The sequence below is a fragment of the Eptatretus burgeri genome, chromosome 16 (assembly GCF_056783735.1).
Source record: "Eptatretus burgeri isolate ZD-2024b chromosome 16, Ebu_testis_v1, whole genome shotgun sequence".
NCBI lineage: Eukaryota > Metazoa > Chordata > Myxini > Myxiniformes > Myxinidae > Eptatretus > Eptatretus burgeri.
Window position 1 is genome coordinate 28,090,437 of NC_140976.1, and position 22,425 is coordinate 28,112,861.

Below are 22,425 nucleotides of genomic sequence, written 5' to 3' on the forward strand. Positions count from 1 at the left end.
GTGATGGTAGAGGCTTTTCATTAAGTGTGATAGTTTTTTGAGATTTATGATTAGTTTCATCTGAGAGCACAGTAAGACTGAGATGTTTGGGGGTGGTCATTCGGCAGAGGAGACTTTTGATCACACGATGCGAAGAGTATTTGTCTTTTAAGATATATTTCCAGTGCAGAAATACGATCAGTTGATGTACACCTTCAGGCTGATGATACACTATTCACTTTTAATATGTGCTGTCGTTCATAACATTCATGATCGTCAAACTTTGCATGCATGTGCATTCTTTCATTGAGTGTAACCCTCATTGCACATGCTCATATATGATTGTTGGCTCGTATACGATCATAATATATTGGAATATAATTACGTACGTGATACATGCGAATCGCGCAAGATTGGTCAAGCTTGGTTACATAAATTTTTAAGTGGTATATTCCCATTTGTTTTCACTGACCATGCTTATTAAAACAAAGTTTTTAATTGGGGAGAGGGGAGGGAGGGGGGGTCATCTGTTTATTATGTATGCAAATATGGTAATTTTGACACCACCTTCCACTCTGTACACATTATGTATGCGTCTGTCAAACCATTCTCCCTCCACCCGACCCTCCGTGCCATCCTCACCCCCTTCCCCCCACACCGAGTTCACATGAGAACATTGTCTGTTTTTCTGTATTGAACTGCAAGAGCAGGTTCTGCAATTACTCAAGTCAACAACAGACATATGTACAATATTTGCTTTACATAAATGAGCAGAGTTATCTCGATGGGTTGTGAATAATTTTTATCCATTAATGGAAAAATATGATGAACAAAACGGAAGCCTGTTTTTAATACAAAATCTTGGCTTGTGGAAAAGTGAGGAGACAGAGGGCAAAAAGGCAATGTGTTGATACTGGGGCATCAGGTTGATGCAACATTCAAGGAAATGAGGATAGATCGGGGTGGGGTGGGGTGGAGGGAGTTTATCTGCAAGTAAGAGGGTTGGTTTAAGTGGGGTTCATGGGGGCTAGAATATATCACCGATCGGGACGTGGGATGACATGTGATGGATGGTATTGCACTGCCTGCTGGAAGGCCAAGAGGAAAGAGTGAGATTTAACAACTATAACAAGGCGGTTCCACAAATGAGGAAAAAGAGGAACAAAAAAGTGAAGGTGTGCACTAAGCCTGGATTTCAGGTGTTTAATGACCAGGAGAGGGTTAATGGAAGCTCAGAAACATATTCCATATATGATAGACCTGTACCAAACAGCAATAATAAACATGTGCAGTGTCAAACACTCAGGCACAAACTTATCGCTTATCCTCACACCCCCCCCAACCCCCACCTCTCACCCTCCACTCCCCCATCCCACTCCACACAATACATATTTTTCACTCCAAACACCAAATAGTTGTTTGCATTTGCAAAATAAAAGTTCAGATGAAAACGTGAATTGAAAAACCGTGCCTTTCGATCCAGGCCCGTGGACTTTTGACTTTTCCCCTTGTGCACACACATTATTTTCAATAATTCCCACATTAATAGGGAGGTGTAGTATGCTAATTATGGTGGGGTGGGCAAATTCTATCGATCATACATTTGACTGTGAGATGAACCTGAGGCAGCTCTTAGGTAATGCAGAAACAGTCAATTAATTTGCCCAGACAAATTTCAGAAGTTATATTGTTCATGGTTTTGGATGCATATATCTAATCGATATACATGATTATGTTACATATCCCTTCCCCCCATAGGATGTGCTCTGCCAGTCTATGGGCAGCCCACCCTGCAAGACACATGTGCTGGCGCTATTGCTGCACGGGGGCACAATCTTGGATGGTGTTGGAGGGGACCCAGCTTCTAAACAGGGGGACCTGAATACTTTTGCCGCAACCTTTGACTCAGTTGTACGGGCACACTTCCCCGCTGCAATGGGCCACTTAACATTACGCCTTGTGCCATGCCCACCTGTTTGTGCTGATGCTTTCTCCCTCGTTTCCAAGTGAGCGGCTATATTTAAGGATCAGAGATAATGTATGGCTAATGGTCTGATCTGCACTCACTTGTTGGCTCAGCTTTACAATGGTTGTGCTAAACCTGCAAAAAGGCCATTTAAAAATGGCAATGAACCATAATGTAAAATCCCATCTCAATCCCAAAGGTTTCTATAAGCTCCAGCTCTACTTCCTCTCCTCCCCCACCTTCTCTCTTTCTTGGACGCTGCTCAGCTTGAGTCCTTACAGCGTCGGGGATCATTGCGTCAGTAACAATTGTCATGATCATGTTCCTTTGGCCGCATTGCCACTCCTCGCCACATCGACTCCGCAGTATCAGGAGTGTGTTGCTGCTGTCATCAGCCGCACTAACCAGGCCTACCATGATTTCCTCAAGTCGTCTGAAGCATTCGGTTTCAATGGACAGGTCTGCTGAGGAAGCTGTTGGTGTTTTTTTTCTTTTCTCACAACCATTTATTGATGAAAGCTTTTGTCATCTCTTTGTTCTTTCCACACATTCCCCAGGTATGTCTGATTGGGGACTGTGTTGGTGGCATACTCGCTTTTGATGCACTTTGTGCCAGTGTCCAAGCTACGGCTGATAGCCAAAACAGCAGCCGGAGAGGAAGCCTCATGAGTGTTCAGGTATCCGATTGCAAAATATGACTTTTTGAGTAGGGTGTGGATGACTTCCAGTTGTCCTTGTTTGGTTTGATGCCTTTTATCAGCAATGAGAACTCGAGCTTGACTTTGCCTCTGGGGTAAAGAAACTGAAAATTTTGCATGAATAAATTACGCTCAAATACCAACTCCTTGTTTTTTGCTTTACCTTCACAACAGCAAATGTTTCTTGCACCATTGAATAATAGTATAATTGACAGGCGTTTATGTCTGAAATAACAACATGTTCGCACTCACCTGATCATTGACCGTTTCTGCAGTTGTCTTCACGGCTCTTGTTGTTTTGTGGGTTATTCAACAAGATGGACACAAGTTTTATTAACATCTTTGCAAAGAAGATCATTAAAGACCTCTCTGACTGGCAATTCCGAAACAGTCCTTTTCACAAGCAAGCGTTATGATGGCTAGTTTGCTGTTGCCTTCCCAGCAGTCAGTCAGGGCAGGAATTAGTTATTTGTTTAGGGTTTCGGCAATAACCCACCTACTCCTCTACACTTCATAAAAGACACCATGTGACCTTTGACATCCATCAATGACCAGTGCTTGCATCAGGGACAGATCTTCTGACTTAACATCCTTCCGATTGACGGCACACTCAGCATGCGAAACAACAACGGGATGACAGTTTATTGTTGGACTGATATTCAAACCCAGGCTCGACAGTTCAGAGGCGAGTGGGCATACTCTGAGCTATCCAGCCAGCCTTATTTCCATTAAGCAATATATGAGCAAGCCACTGAAACAAAGAAGCCAAAATCGCCAAAATAACAAAACTTCACCTAAAATAACAAGAAGCAGCATAAAAGCACCATATTTTGTTCAGTTTGACTTGTATTGGCACAATATTGTACAAAACTCTATTTTTTAACTTGTTGGTCAGACTATCGAGCATTCAACACCCTTTATTATAATATTCTAGGAATTCCATTTAAAACCTCTAATTTACTCATCAATGTGGATGTGCTTGTTTTTGCCAAAATTTACGCGCATCTTATTTACAAACAAGATGCAATCAGGAAATGGCTCTTTGGACTGAGCTCGCGACAGCTCGTGTTGCTTAACTACATTTGGATAGCACTCGTACAGATGGCCCTCAAAATCTAAGTTACTCGTAAATACGGTAGACCCGTCATTTGCTTAAGTGTGTATGTACCAGTGACCGACAACCAGATCATGTTACCGGATTAAATACAAAATTTTCTCATCAGTTTTTGTTGCATAACATTCCACAGGTTTGAGCAAAAGATTTGCTGTATTTCATAGTTGTGATTTTAAGTAGCGGTTGCCTCAAAAGTAAATCTTTAATTGAAATTTGAGTAATTAAGTTGCATATTGAAAAAGAGAAGTGGAAAGTGCATTTTCAGCAGTTTACATTCTCATTAACATCCATGAGATGTCTTACCAAGTGAGCCATTTTCTTACTGTGCTCTTAATTGACTGTTAGAAACAAATTCTGAGTCCTGGACTTATTTGAAGGCATATCTTGTGTACGGAAGCATACAAACCAAGACTCAAGCTTTGCTTGTTAGACTGCAGAAACTATTCAAATTGTGAGGTGGTCAATAATGTTTGGTGGTTGTAACCATGATGTTTATGATCTGCAAGGACACTGATTTGCTTGCTCCCGGAATTGTGGTGAACCGTGGAAGCCCGGGAAGCAGCGGAAGCCGGGATGGTACTGGGAACGGTGGTGCGACAAATGCTGGAGGAAACCTATCTAACAGCCGGCAAATGAGCAAAAGCAATATAGACATCCCACATGCAGGCCTTGATGAGGCCCTGGACAGTCCAAGAAAGGAAATTCCACGAAAGCGCAGCGATTCATCCACTTACGAGCTGGAGATGATTACACAGCACCAGACCTTCCTGTCCAGGTCAGAGGTGCTCAAAAATGTGTGTGTATATGAGTGTTAACAACTTCACACTTCTCTCTGCTGCAGATGCACCACCTGGCCACATTGTTATCTCGTTGGATACAATATTGCCATGAAATATGGATACAAGTAATATTGATCACATAATCTGAAGTATGATAGCTGCCACACCAAAAAAAATCAGTGGGACCGGTAAAATTGCAAACAGTAATAAAGTAGTGGGTAGAGATTAAATGTCTGTCGTTTGGTACTTGCAGGCGCAGTGCACTTACATTTGAGATATTTCATCTGGGCTTGATTCCCGCCAAGACTATAAATTGTCTGATTGATGCTTCGCATAAGTAGGGCGTGAATCACAAAGTGTGATGTCTCTCGGTTTGACATAAAACTGAATGTCATGTCTGCAAGTGTTCACTGGTGGATGTGAAAGATCCCTCAGTGTATTTCGCAAAGAGGAGACAAGTTGTTGCTGGCACCCTGAAAAGATTACAAATTCCTGCCTAAGTAATCTCTGGTTGAATGGCCTGCATGTTTGTGAATAACTTGGGCCAAAAGCTTTCTCCAGCTGATGTCACAAGAAGGTGGACATCAGTCCCCATTAAACCAGTAGTAGTCGTAGTAGTCGTAGTGGTAGTAGTAGTAGTAGTAATTTGATACTTGTTGAGCAGGTTGTCACCATTATGTTCATCACAGAACTAGAGATGTATCACTGTTAAGTGCAGAAATGGAATGCCAGGTGCATCTTGATTTGCTTCCATTTGTACAGATGGGAGAACTTCATTGTAAAGAACAGCCCATAATTTGTTCAATACCGTTAATGCTTCCAACTGTCCGGTCTGCTGGTGGCACCATTGCTTGATTACGATGGAAGGTTCAATTATACTTGCAATTTAATCATGCATGATGGTGTATCATCAGGAGGAGGATTGGGGGGGGGGGTTAAACTAATATTATGTGGAACTAGAACTACGTTGTCGATGGCACACCATCGCATATTCCCGCGCGCACTGCTTTGTCCCATTAACGCAAGGTGAAATTTTATCTTGCAAAATGGATTGACTATTCTTTTCTATTTGATGTGCTTTATGACCAAAGACTTACTATGTTTACTAAATCAGAAGTCATTGCAAGCATGTCAACATTTCATGAAACATTAATTTAACACTTTTCAGCAATATAGAACTGTGCATCAATTTAATCAAAGGAATGAACTGTGTATAATATTAATTACAATTGTTCATAATCAATTACATAAATACAGTAAAACCTATGACTGATTGTCACTCATGGGGGCCACATAAGTAAGTTCTTTATAAAAGAATTTACCATGTACAATGGTAAATACACTTTAAAAAAATCAGCCCCATGACCCCACTCCCTTTGGCCCGGCCCCAAGAGGTCATATCAAAAATCCGACAGTGTTGTGCACTTCCCCATACATATATCTACTATGTCCCAAAGTTTCAAGTTCCTATTTCAAACGGTGTAGGAGGAGTTACAGGGTAAGACAGACAGACGTACGGCGGAGACAATTGCAATATTCCCGCTTTTCTTCAAAAGCGTGGGAATAATAACCTTCCATGATAGACACTAATGATAGGCACTACAGTTAACTCTCACCAATTCAAGTTCGTACCTGCTTTTTCCAATCCAGCAATTAAATTGGTCTTCTACCAACCTTTCACATCATTTCAAATAGACCCAGTTGTTGTAACTATCGGTTATATTATACAGAATTTCAGTTGCTCACAAAGTCCTTCACTTATGTAAATTTACTATCCACAAGCAAATGTACCTGTCCACCATGCAGATCAGGGTGAAGTAAGATTAGATGAGGGATGAGGGATACATCGATGAAAATATATTTCATGGTGTAACTCTCTCAAAAATGTTCACAAAAGTGGACACCATGCAATGGTAAGTATTTTGACATTGAAACAACGAATTTTTCATGGTCATTATAGTCCCTGCATTTCAATCCATTTGATGAATATTATGATCAACTCGAATGCTGTATTCGCAGTTGTGATGATCTGCTTATGAGGCTTCACGATGTTTTTACCTCCGCCACCAAAGATGGACGGAGGTTATGTTTTCAGGTTGTCCATCCGGCTGTCTGTCCGTCTGTGCGTCTGTGATAGGTTTACGTTATGAAACTTAAGAATGGTTGAAGGGATCTGCGTCAAACTTGGTACAAGTATGTATAATGATGTAAAGATAAACTGATTAGATTATGGGGTCAAGGGGTCAAAGGTCAGAGGTTCTGTTTGTTAATTTTGCTACCGCACTACCTTGTGTACTAGTGATGGGATTTTGACTATCCTTGGTATAAGTATGTATTATGATGCAAAGGTAAACTGATTAGATTTTGCCATCAATAGGTCAAAGGTCAGATGTCGTGTCAGTTAAAAATGTGATGTTTGAGAACAGCTGAAAGGATTTAAATCAAACTTGGTACAATTATGTATGATGATGTGAAGATGAAATGATTCGATTTTTGGTCAAGAGGTCATAGGTCAGATATTATGCTAGGTAATTTACGCGGTTACTCATAATTGAGATATTGGGCCAAAAAACGATACAATACTTATAGCACGATATCTCAAAGAGTTATGGACAGATTCGGACCAAATTTGGTGGGTGAGTTTGGTAGGTGACAAGAACAAACTGATTATATTTTTGTTAAGGTCCGGATGCAGATCAGGCCCATCAGTGGAATACCAAACGTAAACTGTTCAGCCTGGCAGAGGTATGTGCTCTACTGAGTGCCCTTCTCGTTGATTGTTAACACACCAAGCCCCTATACACATACATTTGTAACACACCAAGCCAGCGGGTCTCTTTTTTCTGAATCCTCCATATATTCTTTCCATGATGTGATTAGGTTACAGTAGACGAAAGAAACTTCAACATGAAAGGAATTGGAAAAAAGAATGGAGAACAACAAAATCTTCCAAGGAGATTGTTATGATGGGATGTGCTGAGATTTTTTTTGCCTTAAAAGGAGAAAATGGAAGCATTTATTATCACAGAGTGTAAGAATTCCATGAACAACTCTACAGTGAGAAAATACAATTTACCAGGATGTCAGACATAAGCAACACCAAAGCCAGTGATTACTGATGACCCAGTGATTATATCAGTGATAACACCCAGTAATAACACCACCAGTGATTACTGATGAGATCGAGTTTGCATTGCAAAGCATAAAAGAGGCAATGCCCCTGGAGAAGACGAAATTGTTATTACGTGCAATCAAAGATGACTGTGAACTGCTGTGCAGTAAATTAGCAGAACTCTTTACGAAGTTATTTTGTTTGGAACATGGAAAAAAAATCCCCATAAACTCAGAAATGTGAGCTGGTACTGATCCACCAAAAATGAAGATAAATTGGATCGAAAGAATAACCTTCCAATTAGCCTTACCTCTCGTATTGATAAATTGTTCACAAAAATTATTAATAACAGATTTTACTGGACAACAACCGAGCAAGGGAGCAAGCAGGTTTCAAAATTGGATACTCTGCATAAGATCAACTTCATACAATATGCTTCTGTAAAGATCTCGCAATCCTCGATTAGGAAAAAGCTTTCAAAGGTGTGGAAATAAATGCCGTCATACAAGCTCTTAATCATCCAAATGTCAACTCCAGATGCATCAATATATTATGTGAGGTATGCAATGGTGGAAAAGCAATCTTGATTTGCAAACTGTACCAAAATAGTGACAAGATAAAGATCAAAACAGGTGTCAGACAGGGAGACACGATCTCACCAAAACTCTTCAATACATCCCTGGAGAGTGAGGACAGAAGTGTATGGAGCATACTGACGTGAAAGGGGAGCGCTAACCTTACTGGCATTTTCCATCTGTGTGTGTGTGTGTGTGTGTGTGTGTGTGTGTGTGTGTGTGTGTGTGTGTGTGTGTGTGTGTGTGTGTGTGTGTGTGTGTGTGTGTGTGTGTGTGTGTGTGTGTGTGTGTGTGTGTGTGTGTGTGTGTGTGTGTGTGTGTCCTCCATAACTTCAAAACCATGAAACCTAGCAGCCTCAAACTTTGCATGCCTACGAAGAAAACTCCAAGGAAGTGCAAGAGTGGAAATTGGATGTTTGGGTTAATTAAAACACTCCTTTTGAAGATCATTAACGCCTTATTCAACTATATCCTTCATCAGACGCATCCTCGGTCACCGCTCTCTATGGGGTCTTAAGACATATCCTAGGTAACCTTGCTGGAGTCTGAAGCCACCATGTTTTTTGGCTTGCTCAACCATGCCTTGACTTGGAACAGGCCGCAACGTTTTTTTTTTTTCACTTTCGTCACTCATATTATTGAATGCCTGTTCATCATCGCAAGGAATCGCTGTATACATCACTTTTATAGGGGCTATAGTTTTCAAATTAGTAGCTTGGAGTGACTTCATGCATTGTATGATGCAATTTTCTACTCACGGACCAATCACGGACTAATATCGTCGTGGCCCCGGAGTCGTAGGGGACCACAAGTGAGGGACTGTCCCTGGTTCCTTTCCGGACGTCTCACCATGCACACTTTAAACATACGGTACTGTACACACTGTTTTGTAGCTATGCGGCATTAACATAGTTTTGTGGGATGTCTCACTAGTGTACCACATCACTCCCCGCGACGCCATCCCCCGTGAGTTACTTACAGAATGAAAACATGAACAGCATCTATTAATGTTGCCAGTAATTACCAGGTCACCACATACGGACATTACATAATGGAAGCATTCAGCGCATCTTAGTGTAAATCACCATCTTGCTACAAACAGCACCATCTGAGCTGTTACATTTTTAAAACGCTCAGCATAATCTGCCTGTAGATAGGAAAGATGTCATGTCGTGTGAGTTATAGAATGGAAACGTTCCACATATATATTAGTGTAATTAGCAGCTAGCTACATATGGACTAATTACACAATGGCACCACTCACCACATATATTATCAGCTGCCGAATACAGCATCACCCGTAAAAATCCCCCACAAACAATGCATCCTGGATCACCATCATTCTCGTCCCATTGCTCTCACCTGTGTATTGCCTCTCGCTCCGTTCATTCTTCGAAAATGGCTCTCAAGGATCGAGGATAGCACTCAGAAGGGTATGCCTCTAAGCTGACCACTGATATGGGAGAAGCCGAAGCTCCTGCACGACCATCTCTCTGGCAGGGGTGGTGCAAGCACGAGCGAGGCAGGTACAAGCGGTACCTCCAGCCCGTTTACAGTGAGCAGGGGTGGTTCCACCGCTTCAAGGAACAATATAATTTGTGCATCATCAAGCTCGTAGGGGAGCGTGCCTTCACGGACCATGACGTGGCCAAGGAATTCCCTGCAGAACTTGCGAGCCTCCCCGAGGAGAAGGGGTGCCTGTTGGAGCAGGTCTTTCATGCTGATGAGACCGGCTTGTTTTGGAAAAAGATGCCAACCACAATGTTCATCTCTCAGCGCGAGAGCAAAGCAGCCGCCTTCAAGACCGTAAAGGACTGGGTATCCCTTCTCGTTTGCGCAAACACCGAGGGGGGCTCCATGTAAAGCCCATGATGCTCTACCGTTCCCTGAAACTACGTGTGCTGAAGAACAAAAACAAGCGGGCACTGTCCATGTATTGGAGGGCGAACAGGAAGTTGTGGATGACATCTGAACTTTTTATGGACTGGTTCCATAACTTTCATTCCTCATGTCAAGAGGTACCTGGCAAGAAAGAACCTTTTGTTCAATGTACTCCTGCTGCTTGACAATGATCCTGGCCAGCCCACGGACCTGAACGGCGCTCACCCAAACATTGAGGTCATGTTCCTGTCGCCGAACACCACCTCCCTCATCCAGCCGCTCGACCAGGGTTGTAATATCAACTTTCAAGACATATTACACCCAGCACACCTCATCTTCATCATTTTGCAAAGTGATGTGTGCTGTGTTTGTTTAATAAAAAATTGAAACGGTACATGATGTTTTTTTTTCATTTCGCGGTATGGTATGGTTTGGCTCAGGGACTTTAAAATGCATTCTTCAATAAATTGGGAACGGTACCTGGTGTTGTTGTTTTTTTTTATTTGTAAACATCTTTAATGAAACTGTAATTGTGCATTCGTGGTTGAAAACATTTTAAACTTTAAAAACCTTCCCGTTTGAACCAGGAACCGCCGTGAACCAATGACGTTATCCCCCTTGTCTCCATTGGACCAATTCCCCGACTTTGGTGGTGTCACTATTTGCAGCCTTTTTCATGAACCATGAACTGCCATGAACCGATAACTTTATCCTCCTTATCTCCATTGTAACAATGAAAAAACACTCGCCGATTGTACCCCGACATTCACGGATTTTTCATGGGTCAGGAAATCCCCGGAACCTATCCCCACATTTCCCATTGAAACAATGCCCCCCACATTCGCGGTTTCAATATTCGTGGGGTTTTCTCGGAACGTATCCCCCGCGAATGTTGGGATCCTGGTGTATTTCATTGCATGTGCTGCATCTGCTCAAGCGAATCTCAACCCTATCTGGAACAATTGACGACTCTTTCGAGGAAAACCAAAATGACCCTGTACAACAACTTGGATCGAAGACATTGACTCTCTCTTCCGAGTTGAAAAGGAAGCTAAATGTCTTTGACACCAATCCTCTTCATCATTTCAAAGGTTTACACTGTCATGACTGTGCATAAGAAGGACCTCCACTTCCTCACAGAACAATCAACTGTTTTGCAACTCACCTGTACCTCACTTCCGCATCTCTTTGGTTTTGTAGTATGTTCCATTTTGCCATTAGAGCCTGCGTTGCTGCTAAATGAACCTGTCCTTCAATGCTATCACCCACCATCTAATGACATCGTCAGTCGATCACTGATGGTTGACCTAATCTACGATAGATTGCAATGTTGTGACACACCTTCAAGCGATGTGCCCCAGAGTATGTCAGCAACTTTGCATCTCGCTCGGAGCCTGAAAGAGCAGCTACCAAGATACTACGCTCCCTCACTGCAGGTATAGATGATTATGGTGGTGATACATTTCATGACACCTAAAGGTATGTACTGTAAAACTGTTGTCCATTTTGTTGAAGAAAAAATTTTCACTTTGCAAGATGGAACTTTATTTCAATTATCCATAAAAAGGCAAAAATTATTGTCATGTTAATAAAACAAACAAAAAATAACAATACCAGAATGCATTTCCAAATGTGTGCAATGATTATGACCACTATTGTGGCCCCTGAGCTACTTTTGTTCCTTCACCACTTCATTCTTCTGCTGCATTAATAGTAGAATGAACAATGATTCCAAATGAAATCCATTGCTTGGTTCTAATTTTAGGATAAAGCGCTTCAGGAAGATATAGTTTGATGAAATATTTAAAACTTTTCTGAGCTCTGTGTCCACCAAGGATGACAAGAGTGCCAAAAAGGTTCCAGACATTTCAAAGTGTAATCACTTGCTGTTGTGCTGCGAGTAGTATGAAAGGGAGAAGGGAAATGTCACATAAAAATCCCGCTTGATTTTTTAAATTATTATTATTATTATTTTTTTTTAATTTCTGTTTGTGTTGGACAATATATAAGTGAAGCACATTGCTGTGTGCTCTTTTGTCAGCCTGCGTACAGGTGCTATAAAACAAGATGAGACCTCCTGCCCATCGAGCAGCTCTGCCATGCTTGACGGCACCACCCAGGGAAAGTTGGACTTTGAAGCGAGTGATGTGTTTTTGTTTGGGTCACCGCTTGGCCTTGTGCTTGCCATGCGGCGCATGGTCATCCCCAACCTTGACGGTATGGACATGTGCAGCCTGGCAGATCCTCTGGCTCCAGCCCGACAGGTGTTTTTCGTTGCTTTGTGCCCAAAACGTTGGAAACTGGCAGATGTAGATATTTATTATATTCTGTTTGTATCTTTGTCTGTTACATCTGCAGTTTCAGCTCTGAGGCCCAACTGCCAGCAGCTCCACAACTTGTTCCACCCAGCTGATCCATCAACATTCCGACTGGAGCCCCTGCTGGAAAGGCGTTTTCACCGTATCCCTCCGTGTTCTGTGCCACGATACCAACAATTTCCCTTGGGTGATGGCCTTTCCATTGCACTGGGTAAGTAAGACGTGTACCTACTTTGGGACCCCTGACGTAGCTTTTTGGGTATCTGGTCCCAGAATTTGTTGAGACTTCAAAAACTTTTTTCAACTCCTTATTTTTATCCAGCAGTTGTATGTCAAGGTTTACAAGGTCAACTTAGTCCTTCCCTCAGTCTTTGATGCAAGCAGGTAACCCAACATGCCTTAAACTGGTTATAAACATTCCCCCTTTGCTTGTATTAACCTATTTAACTTCCTGAAATAACCCAGCTGAAAACGTTTTTGTTTGTTGTTGACAGCAAATGAAAAGGTGTTTTGTTTTGATATTCTGTGGGATTACACAACATTGTTTGCAGGTCTCAATCTTCATCATTCTTCTTCTCATATCTTGTCTTTATTTCCCCTTTCCCCATCTCATATCTTATCCCCCCCCCACCGACCCCCAACTTCATTGCTATCAAGTTCTGCTCTTTTGGGCGTAAACGTATGGTACGGTAAAGTTATACTTAAATTGTAGTAAGAGCATATTATTTATGTTTTTTAGATTGACTAATAATACTTATTGGATTCGCTATATATGCTAGATATCCCTTATTGTCGGGTTTTCCGTGTGTGTGTGTGTGTGTGTGTGTGTGTGTGTGCGTGTGCGTGTGCGTGTGCGTGTGCGTGTGCGTGTGCGTGTGCGTGTGCGTGTGCGTGTGTGTGTGTGTGTGTGTCTGCAACGCGAGGCTCCACAGCATGAACCAGCAAACGGATTTCGATGAAACTTTGCCAACGGGTGCCATATGGGGTGGGAATGTGCGCGTTTGAATTTCGTTGCCTAGCAACCACCCGTTGCTGTGCAGCGGCCGAAAAACCTCGTACAGTATTTTCAATACTTGTCCTTCAGTTTTGAATGTAGAGAATCGAGACTTCGGAATTAAACACTTCGAGATATTTAGAAAATTTTACTCAAGCCGATTTTTGATTGAGGTTTTATTTTTCAAATGGTCGTCCTTTAAAAATCCGGTGTCTATTTACCGTCATTTTTTATGAGGGGATGAGGAAAGTGGGCGGAGCTTAGGGAAAGTGGACGTGGTTGATGAAAAGTGGGAGTGGCGTAGGAAAGTGGGTGTGGCTTATGAAAAGTGGGCGTGGCTTATGAAAAATATTGTGTGGCTCAAGTGTGGTCAAACAAGAGCATTGAGAGAAGTTTATCGGGTTTTCCGTGTGTGTGTGTGTGTGTGTGTGTGTGTGTGTGTGTGTGTGTGTGTGTGTGTGTGTGTGTGTGTGTGTGTGTGTGTGTGTCTGCAACGCGAGGCTCCACAACACAAACCAGCAAACCGATTATTTTTCAAATGGTTGTCCTTCAAAAATAGGGTGTCTATTTACCGTCATTTTTTATGAGGAGTGCCAGTTGGCAAAATACGCAATAGGAAAAATCTTGCCAGGCAGAGGAACAATTGTATGTGAACCAATACGTCTTGGCAATGAATCTTCGTCGGTGGATCGGTCAGAATGAAAAGCATCGTATCCAGCACTTCGATCCTAGCGAATCCCTCGTCGCCTACCGGCTTGTCTCTTATATGTATTCCTTCACCCCATCGCAATCATTTCCCTTCCCATTTGCCAAGGAACTGTCCGTAGAACTCCGAGATCTCCTCCCCGAGCTCTTCACTCGATCCTTCTACCCATTCCCCCCATCCCCCAATTAACCACCACTGTTACCTTCTTAGATTAAGTTTCAGGGTTGTGGTTAAGGCACTGGCTGAGTTGCCTCCTCCTTTATCAGAGTTTAAAGTATGGAGTGAAAATAGATATTACTCACTCTGAGATGTTACTTTTTGTCATGAAGCAAATAATAGTCACTTTCGAATTTATTTATCCTTTGCAAACAAAGTTTTTCTTGTTTGTTTTAAGGGAGACAGGGGGGGAGAGTTTTTAGACAGCACTGCTTATTTCATTTGTTGCACTTAGTGCTCAGCTCAAGTTGTCCTGAGAGCATTTCAAGTCGGTGATGAAGTGTGGACTGTCATCATATTTCGATAAGATCAGATGGGGCAGGCAGGTGAATACATCATTGCAGCTCATCATTACTGAGCCAGGTGGGATTTCAACAGCAATCTGATGGTGACATGGTTATTCTCCTGAAACTAGCTTTCTCTACTTGGTCGGGCCGAAAAGGATAGCTCGGAGGTAGCGAACTCGTACACCTTTGAGCTATCCCATGTGCGTTCTGTTGCTGATCTGATTCAAAACTGTCTTTCGGGTACTTCACAGGCAAGGTGTTGAATCAATGAGTGCGTGCATGGTCATACAAAGGGGATGATAACCTGTCTGTCCCATCTGCTTAGCATACGCTGGAAGATGTTGAAGATTCCACTGTGCCTTTTGAAAATAGGAGGCCATTTGCGCTGTTTGCCAGGCCAAATTGCAAATATTACCCTTGTAATGCAGGGGACTGCCACATTAATGAGGCAGCCAGAACACCAAATGTGTGATTGAATCCCACTGTAACACTCGCCACTGTACACCATCAGTAAACGATAAATGTTGATGAGTTCCTACCACTGTACATCGTAAAGGATAAAACCCTCACAGACACTTTTCTAATTATACCGCCATAAAACCGAAAAAGCAATCTTTGGGAGCAATCATGCCCGTGCAAGATCACGTAATGTGCCATTGTCTTCGGTCATGTGACCCTCCGTGAGCATGAGCAAAGCTGAAATGGCCAATTTTTGTTTTTAGATATTTTCCTTTATGGATATTTTTGTTTGCAGACATTTTTGGGACAGTACAGGATTGTGATTTTTTTTCCTGGGATATTGGCCTCGAGTTACATAATGTGCAAAATTTTCGCCTTCTAGCCCACTGAGAAAGTACTAATATTTATATGAGTGAGTTAGCCAGTGAGTGGATAGAGAGCTTTTCTCGATCTTAATACTGTAGTGGAAGAAAGAGTTTTATTTATACAGTGCCTTCAGAAAGTATTCACACCTCTTGACTTTGTCACATTTTGTTGGGTTACAATCTGAATTTGAAATGGATTAAATTAGTAATGTTTGTCACTGATCGACACAAAATACCCCATGATGACAAAGTGAAAACATGTTTTTAGAAACTTTTACAAATTAAAAAAAATGAAAAGCTAAAATATCTTTGTCAATAAGTATTCAAACGCTTTACGATAACACTCCAGATTGAGCTCATGTGCATCCAATTTCCTTTGATCATCCTTGAGATGTCTCAACAACTTCATTGAGGTCAACCTGTGGCCGATTCAAATGATTGGACATGATTTAGAAGGCAGCACACCTTTCTATACAAGGTCCCACAGTTGACAGTGTATCTCAGAGCAGAAACTCCACCATGAATTCCAAGGAACTGTCCGTAGAACAGTTCATGTATCTTATTTAGATACATCTAGATAGAATTGTGAGGAGGCATTGATCTGGGGAAGGGTATAAAACAATTTCTACAGTGTTGAAAGTTCCCAAGAGCACAGTGAGCTCCATCATTAGGAAATGGAAAGAATATGGAACTACCGAAACTCTTCCTAGAGCTGGCCGTCCAACCAAACTGAGCAATCGGGCAAGAAGCACCTTGGTCAGGGAGGTGACCAAGAACCGAATGACAACTGTGACAGTACCACAGAGTTCCTTTGCTGAGATGGGAGAACCTGCCAGAAGGACAACAATCTCTGCAGCACTTCACAAATCTAGGCTTTATGGGAGTGTGGCCAGACGGAAGCCACTCCTGAGAAAAAAGCACATGACAGCACACCTGGAGTTTGCATAAAGGCACGTGAAAGACTCTGAGAGCATGAGGCAAAAGATTTTGTGGTCTGGTGAGACAAAAATAGAATTCCTTGTCCTGAATGCGTAGCACAAGGTCTGTGGAAGCTGAGCACAGCGCATTACCCATCTAACACCATCTCTAACATGAAGCATGATTGCGGCAGCATCATGCCATTGAGATGCTTTTCAGTGGCAGGGATTGGGAGACTTGTAAGGACAGAGGGAACAATGAATGGAGCTAAATACAGGTACATTGTTGAGGAGAAACTGTTTCAGAATGCAAAAGACCTGAGAATGTGGTGAAGATTTACGTTCTAACAGGACAATGACCCCAAGCATACATCCAAAGCAACACTGGAATGGCTTCAGACCAAGAACATGAAAGTCCTTAAGTGGCCCAGCCAAAAGCCCAGACTTGAATCCCATTGAGAATCAGTGGAAAGACTTGAAGATTCCTGTTCACTGACACTCCCCATCTAACTTGATAGAGCTTGAGCAAATTTGCAAGGAAGAATAGGAGAAAATCCCCAAATCGAGATGTGAAAAGCTGATACGGAAATATCCAGGAAGAATCAAAGCTGTAATCGCTGCCAAAGGCGCTTCTACTCGGTATTCACTCAGGGATTGAATACTTACTGATGAAAGAAATTTCAGCTTTTCCTTTCTCACTAATTTGTAAAAATTTCTAAAAACATTTTTTCATTTTGTTGTTATGTGGTATTTTGTGCAGATCATTGACAAAAATTCTCAATTTAATCCATTTTAAATTCAGGCTGTAACTCAACAAAATGTGAAAGTGAAAATGACAAGTGGTGAATACTTTCTGAAGGCACTGTATATTTTATGCGTGTTATTGGATCATATTAGAATAATTTTAAGCTTGTGGAGCAACATTCTATTTTTTTCGACTTTTTTGGACCACCCTAATATACATATACATACATATACATATACATATGTGTGTGTGTGTATATGTATATATATATATATATATATATATATATATATATATATATATATATATATATATATATATATATATATATATATACACATATATATATATATATATGGTTTTTTATTTTTTAAAGAAGAAGGCTCTTCCAAACAAAAGTAAAAAACGACATCAACTCTGCTAATTTGAGCAAAAAAGCAAGAGCAGACCCAGTCTCGGGCAATGTTTCGCCAGCTTCGCAGCCGACTTCATCAGGCACAATAGACCCTGAGCGTCGGCACGTGTCCGGTTTTTATTTCGATACGACCGCTCATTTCCGGTCACGTGCTTGTGCTCGAGGTCAAATGGAGGGGTGCTTTTTAATATTTTGCAAAAGCAAAAACAAACATCAAATCACATTATTGAAGGGGTGCTCTGCTCTTTTTTTTGTTTTTACTTACACGTGATCTGTTGTGTGTGTTGTTGTTTTTGTGTTATTGTGTGTGCTTTTTGTTTTTGTGTTTCCGCGATACGAACACAGCTGGTTTTGTGTCCGGGTTAGGCATGATGAGGTGTTGGTTGTGCGAGTGTTGGGGTTCTCGTTGGGTGTTGTGCATGTCATGTGGATGTGTTGGTTAGGATTAGGTGTTTGTTGCTCACCTTGTCCAGCTGTTTGCACCATCCATTTTTCGCCATTTGCATCAGAGGTGTGTATTGTGTGGGTATGTCCACCGTCTCCCCAGTTGGACCACCCTCCTTGATCTTCACGTGCTACACTTCCAAAATCAATCTGTGTTGTTTGTTCAATGTAGTATCTCAGACACGGGTCCTATAAAAGTCAAATTTATGGCCAAATTGCAGGTAATGATGTGCTATGGCTGACTGGGTCACCCTTCCAAACCTCATTACTCTAGCATGTTCATCTAGCTGTTGTTTCAAATTTCTTCCAGTTTCACCAATGTAGAATTGGTCACAGTCTTTGCATGATGAATGGTAAACGGCTCCAGATTTATCACCACTTGGTATTGGTTCCTTTAGTTTTGAGAAGACATTACAGATGGTGTGTAGAGGCTTGTAGGCTACAGAAATCTGTACACCACATACTATCCTGCCAGTCTTTTCAGAAAAGCCTGGGTAGTATGGCAGTACACAGTGCCCAAGTGTGTCTGGCTCCTTCTATTATGTCTGTTTTGGTTCTTTCAATGTGGGGAGTATCCCCTTGCTGTACCCATTTTTGAGCAGGACTCCTCTCACTAATCTGATTTCTTTAATTGCCTCGGCTTTGGATGATGACACTGTCCATACCTGAGCTGCTAATATACATATATATTGTTGCGGGCCGGGGGTCAGTGGTGAGAACGACCACTAGGTGGGGAAAGCTTGCGTCGCCTCCCACCAAACTCCTTGGAATCGTCGGCCGTCGCTCTGGATAATTCTGTGACGCGGCGGGTCGCTGAACCGACCGTGGTCGCCAATATTTCAACCGCGTGGCATAGGGTCTATTTGTCTATTACCAATTTACCTAATTAACGACGCGATTTCGACTACCGGGGAAACCATGTCCTCAGCACATCTTGCTCGAACCGGGTCACTCTACCGGCTGCGGTGGAGTTCCAACTACCGACTACTAACTCCGGTTCGGGTGCAGCCGAGCGGAAACTGCCAAAGCCGTGCCGGCTGGAATGAACGGATTATCTGGGATAAAACCCCGCCGAAACTCAGATCCGAACCATGCTGGACCAATACAAGAGAGGACAGAAACGAACTGGGGACATTTCTAACAAGTTTTATTTACAATAAAAAGGCAAGACTTAATGCGAATATGCAAGCAAGGAATATTTACAATGATCCAAAAACACTTATTCAGTTCTACTTAAAAGACGGGCCCACACGCAGACACACACACACAAATGAAAAGAAACCCAGAGTTCTTTATTGAACCCTCGCAGCCGAGGAGAGAGAGAGAGAGAGAGAGAGAGAGAGAGAGAGAGAGAGAGAGAGAGAGAGAGAGAGAGAGAGAGAGAGAGAGAGAGAGAGAGAGAGAGAGAGAGAGAGAGAGAGAGAGAGAGAGAGAGAGAGAGAAGCTGGGGGTCAGAGTTCGGATGGGTACCTGGCCGTCGGAGAAAGGGGGTACTCCGTGCTGCGGCACCTGACAATGGTCGCTGGTTTGGTCCCCAGTCGCATGTGTAGGACTCGAGGTTCGTGGTGGAGCTCGGGTGGTGAATGGCCGGGGTCCACGGAGGGGGGTCAGGGTCGCTCTTTCCTTCGTTGTAGAGGGCCAGCAGAGACACGCTTGCCCCCTCGACGACCTTCTGCTCAACCCTCGTGACAGCCCTCGTAACAACCACTGTTACCACCCCTTCGTAACAACCTTCGTAACCCCTTCGTAACAGCAAAAACCTTTTCGTGACAGCAAAAACCCACCAAACTCTGCTCTCAGAGACTGCTCTGGGATTTATCGACCTCCCTCAATGGGGAGGGCCCTTGGTGAAAACACACCTCGCTATCCGCCTTTGATTGGACAGGGTCCTACGGCCCACCCTTCCGGGGCGGGGCCTCGGCCACTGCCGGGAAACCCCAGCCACTCTTCCACGTGGGTTCATACTTGACGAGTAACAGTATCAACGCTGCAACAGCCCCTGCCGGGAAACCCCAGCCACTCTTCCACGTGGGTTCATACTTGACGAGTAACAGTATCAACGTTGCAAAAAGGTCGTCGTGAAAGAGTTACACCGTTTGTGGGAGCCGAGAAACCGGAACCGCGAGATCTTGCCTTGGCACGTCAGGGTGCGAGAAGGCAGCTGGTTGGTGGTGGATCGTGATGGGATGGTTGTTGGATGGCTTGTTAGATGTAACAACCTCACTAAAAGAAATCGCACGCCTTTGATTCTCCCACGAGACAAAAGGAAGGGGATCTGACTACACACATACTTAACGACATAACTGACTTTTGGGACATCTGTATGTTGAATGCTTATGGTTTCCAGATCTGTAACAATATATATATATATATATATATATATATATATATATATATATATATATATATATATATATATATATATATATATATATATATATATATATATATATATATTCCTTTCAATTTGAATCACTGCTGTTTGTGTCGACGTTTTTAATCGATGGCGTAGTGCTTTGTATGTGGGATGAAAGTCGATGTGTCGGTTGATGGAGTCTTCACAAGAGTACCAGGCCTCGATAATCTCACGGTTCACCCTTGATGATCCTGTGCCAAGGATCGTTGTCTGATTCCATGAGAATGTGTGTTGGTGTGTGTGAACGTTTAAAAGCATTTGGACATTTGGCCCACGTATTTGGTTTCACAATCTTCACATTGGATGCTATAGAGTATAGATGACGTCATTTCTGTCAAATTTGTTCACGTGGTCCTTCGGCTTTGACAGCTGTGCTCGTAAGGATGATTGTGGTTTGTGGTTTCAGAAGCATGTTGAATGTAAGGAAGTGCTACCATGTGTGTTGGCGTGGTGGGATTGTTGCTGTTGTTGTTGGGTTTCCAGCGACTGAATTTGATGAATGAATTATGGTTGTGGTTTTCTCACAGTAGTCGAGTGACATGCAGTATCTCCATCCGGCGTTGTTCACGGTCACTGCAGTATGTTTTTGCATGGTCAACTAAGTTGCGAACGCAACTTCTTTCATGACAGGCGGAATTGGCCACTTCAGTGGTCTTCAGTCGCTAGCTCTTGGTCGTTGTTGATATACAGCTCTTAGGTCTGTGACGCCAATTCGACGGGTATGGATATGAATAATAAAACGACATCTAATGAGACCATAGTTTCGTCACTCTCGAGGCAGACATTTCTGATCCTCTCTGAAGAACTTACATTACATGGTGAACTTTCTCCAAGATTGTGGCCGCGCTCCATTGATGACACATTTGTGATTGTGAAGAAGGCAGATGTTGACCGTTTCCTTCGAAAGATCAATTCAACATGTCCAGAAATACAGTTCACGTGTGAGGTCGAACAAGCTGGATCTCTGCCATTCCTGGACGTACATCTCTCCAGGGACAGAGAAGGCAAGTTACACTCATAGGTGAACCGTAAACCCACCGACACAAAGTTTTGGACTACTGAAGTGGCCATCCCATCTGTCACAAAAGAAGTTGTGTTTGCAGCTTAGTTGACCGTGCAAAAACACACTGCAGTGACCGTGAACAACGCCGGATAGAGATACTGCATGTCACTCTACTGCGAGAAAACCACTACCATAATTCATTCATCAAATCCTGTCACCGGAAACCAACAACAACAGCAACAATCCCGCCACGCCAACACACATGGCAGCACTTCCTTACATTTAACACGCTTCTGAAATCACAAGGTGCATATGATGTGAGTACAATGTCAACATCATGCACAAACCACAATCATGCTCACAAGCACAGCTGTCAAAGCCAAAGGACCACATTCACAAATTTGACAGAAATGACGTCATCGATAGCATCCCGTGTGAAGATTGTGAAACCAAATATGTGGGCTAAATGTCAAATGCTTATCCACACAGCTAACCGAACACCAACGTGCTATCAGGCGACAAGACAAGTTGTCCTTGGTTGCAACACACACACACACACACCAACATATTGTTGCGGTTTTCGCGCCCGCCGGCGTGCGACGGCCACGTAACTCGAATCGCGGCACGTCGCCCACCGGACGGACAATCCAGTCGTGACCCTCTCGGACTAACGCCGGGAACCAGTCACGGGTGGACCTTTCGGTCTCACCGCGATCGAGCCAATCAGCCCCCGCGTGGGATAGGGTTGCTCGCCAAATTCGAACTACCTAAGTACCCACGCGGAGGGTAGACCGGGCGATCGCACCTCGCCGCAGGTCGACTTCGGACACGGGCCACTTAAGCGACCCGTTCCGTACTATCAGAATAACCGAGCGGTGTTATCGTCGACCTCGACGGTTCGATTAATTATCGGGCGTATTCAGCCCACTACCAACCCTTTACGTGAAGCAAGATGGGGATTCAATGGGGGAAAAGACGAAGCGAAGCGGGAGAACAGTTCAACAATAAAGCACATTTATTCTCGGCACACGGGAAG

General features: G+C 42.9%; 1 protein-coding gene across 6 annotated transcripts in view; it reads left to right on the forward strand.

Annotated features, from left to right (window-relative positions):
- The window catches only part of PITPNM2 (phosphatidylinositol transfer protein membrane associated 2), a 190,780-nt gene that overhangs the window by 120,959 nt on the left and 47,396 nt on the right, over window positions 1–22,425 (forward strand). For all 6 annotated transcript variants that reach the window (XM_085858882.1, XM_085858885.1, XM_085858886.1 and 3 more), the window contains exons 11-16: window positions 1,738–1,985; window positions 2,212–2,404; window positions 2,503–2,622; window positions 4,264–4,532; window positions 12,146–12,321; window positions 12,463–12,633. In XM_085858882.1, coding sequence (XP_085715008.1) covers window positions 1,738–1,985; window positions 2,212–2,404; window positions 2,503–2,622; window positions 4,264–4,532; window positions 12,146–12,321; window positions 12,463–12,633 — 1,177 coding nt within the window. The remainder of the gene's footprint in view (window positions 1–1,737; window positions 1,986–2,211; window positions 2,405–2,502; window positions 2,623–4,263; window positions 4,533–12,145; window positions 12,322–12,462; window positions 12,634–22,425) is intronic.